This window comes from Zasmidium cellare (genome assembly GCF_010093935.1).
Source record: "Zasmidium cellare ATCC 36951 unplaced genomic scaffold M409scaffold_165, whole genome shotgun sequence".
Lineage (NCBI taxonomy): Eukaryota > Fungi > Ascomycota > Dothideomycetes > Mycosphaerellales > Mycosphaerellaceae > Zasmidium > Zasmidium cellare.
The window spans coordinates 1-2,618 of record NW_022987109.1 but is presented as its reverse complement, the minus strand read 5'-3'; the positions used below and the strand labels follow the sequence as shown (position 1 = coordinate 2,618).

The 2,618-nt window shown below is 54.4% G+C and overlaps 1 protein-coding gene across 1 annotated transcript; it reads left to right on the top strand.

The window, feature by feature from the left end:
* Positions 1 to 1,661, top strand: M409DRAFT_33925 (uncharacterized protein; the record flags this gene model as incomplete). The annotated part of the gene is made up of 1 exon (XM_033810309.1): positions 1 to 1,661. A coding segment is annotated over one exon (1,661 nt), but the record flags the coding sequence as incomplete, so codon positions are not given.
* Positions 1,662 to 2,618: the final 957 nt, after the last annotated feature.

The following is a 2,618-nucleotide window of genomic DNA, read 5'->3' as shown; positions in this document are numbered from 1 at the left end:
TATGCATGGACAAATCGAAGTCGGCGGTGGTAGCGATGCTAGCTATCCTACGCGCGGGCGGGGCCGTCGTCCCTCTCGGAGTGCAGCACCCGCTAGCCCGCCTGGAGGTCATTGTCCAAGATACCGCTACACCACTACTACTGGTTGATCGCGGTCACGAAAAGCGGCTTACAGGCCTAGCAGTCCACGTGCCACTGCTACCTGTCGACGCTTTCTTCGATGACACCTCCGCAGCCTCGACCGGAATGCCTAATCTGTCGAACGAGCTCTGCGTGTCCGTGCGGCCCCAAAACGTAGCATGGGTAATATACACTTCTGGTAGCACTGGCAAACCGAAGGGCGTGGTACTCGAGCATGGCTCCCTCGCTACAAGCATTCTAGCCCACGGACCAATCTTCGGACTCTCGTCGTCAACTCGCACTTTGCAGTTTGCCGCCCTTACATTCGATGTTAGTATTTCGGACCTTGTCGCAACTCTTGCTTACGGTGGATGTATCGTTGTTCCTTCCGAGGACGATCGGCTGTCAAACCTGAATCACATGATGAACACTTTCCGGGTAACTTATGCCAACGTTACACCAACAGTCGCTCGCCTCTTGGACCCAGCACAGCTTCCCTTGCTGAATACTCTAGTACTCATTGGAGAGGCTGTTGATGCTGGCGTTGTGGATCCTTGGGTTAAGAGAGCAAGAGTAATAAATGGCTACGGTCCTGCCGAAGCGTCTATAGTGTTTCATTGCAGTCCACCTATTCAGCGGTCGGAAACTGCAGGAAATGTAGGAAAGCCGATCGCAGGATGCGGTTGGGTAGTCGACCCTAACAACATCGACCGCTTGCTTCCTCTAGGCGCACCAGGCGAGCTGCTTCTCGAGGGCCCACTTCTTTCGCGCGGCTACTTGAACGACCCTACTAAGACAGCTGCTGCCTTTATTTCGGACCCCGTCTTTGTACAGGAGCTAGGCCTTTGTCCTAGCCGGCGCATGTATCGGACCGGAGACATAGTTCAGCAAAATGCGGATGGGTCGCTTACCTATTTAGGTCGTCGTGACACGCAAGTTAAGATCCGTGGCCAGCGCGTAGAGATTGGTGAGATCGAGAGTCAGATTCTTCGTCTGCTACCTGAAGTGTGCGAGACTGTCGTCGATGTGGTTCTTCCTGCAGGCGAGACCCAAGAGGGAGCACTTATGCTTACGGCTGTCATCGAGTATGCCGATGCTGGACCCTACCCGGACGGCGGAGAGTTACAGCCATATGAACCTTCACAGATTACTGCCGCTGCACGTACAGCTTTGGAACGGCTGGACTCCGAGCTTAGCCAGGTATTACCGGCCTACATGGTACCTGGGGCGTTCTTACTAGTCCCTAGGCTTCCGGTGAATGCGTCTAACAAGCTGGACCGCCGCGCCGTCCGAGATCAGCTACGCCTACTACCACGTACTGTTCTGAACTGCTTTGCTACCTCGCCCGCCATTAAGCAGGCTCCTACGACTGAGATGGAACGCCAGCTGCGGAGCTTGTGGGCTACGTTGTTAGCAGTTCCCATTGAATCCATAGGCGCCAACGATTCGTTCTTCAGACTAGGCGGAGACTCCGTAGCGGCTATGAAGCTATCGGCTAAAGCCCGTGCCCAGCAGATACCTTTATCTGTAGCTGACATCTTCCGCTGGCCCTGTCTTACAGACGTCGCAGCCGCTATGGAGCAGAAAGACTCCTATAAGCCTAAAGCTGCGGCCTGGAATCCAACGCCCTTTAGCCTATGGCCAGAGATGACTCAAGCTGAAGATGTGGATCAAGCACGTCTAAAAGCCGACGTTGCAGCGCATTGTGACGTACCTGCCAATTGCATCGAGGACATCTACCCGTGCAGCCCACTTCAGGCCGGACTGATGGCCATTACTGCACAGCGTCCTGAGGCATATGTTGTTCAGCGCATCTTCCGGCTCCAGGCCGGTCTATCTACCGAGCACCTAAAGTCAGCCTGGACACATCTAGCTGAGATCTTGCCTATCCTACGTACACGTATTGTCCCTTCAGCGCAGGCCGATGCGCTACAGGTCGTTATTAAAGAGCAGCTTGTATGGAAACAAGGAATTTCGCTCGACGACTATCTTGCGCAGGATCGAGCTACGCGTATGACCTACGGGCACGCACTTAATCGTATAGCAATCTCGCATAGCGGAAATGGAGAGCAGCGCTACCTTGTATGGACGGCGCATCATAGCGTTTATGACGGCTGGAGCGCTGCTAAAACGATGGAACTGCTTGCAAGACTTTTAGGACGAGAAGCTCTTCCAAATCCTGTCCCTGTCTCGCGCTTCATTGCGTATTTGGCTTCGTTGAGCCAGAAAGAAACGACACAGTTCTGGCAGAAACATCTCCAAGGCACTTCGTGGGCTCGCTTCCCGCCTTTGCCATCCTTACAGCACCAGGTTAAACCACGGGATGTGCTGCACCACCAGATTCAAGTCCCGCGAGCAGGCGCTGCAACAATATCTACAGTGCTGCGGTCCGCCTGGGCCTTCTTAGTCGCCGCTTACACCGGCGCCGACGAAGCTGTTATTAGTGTCGTTCTATCAGGCCGTATGGCCCCTATTGAGGGCATTACAGATCTCGTAGCT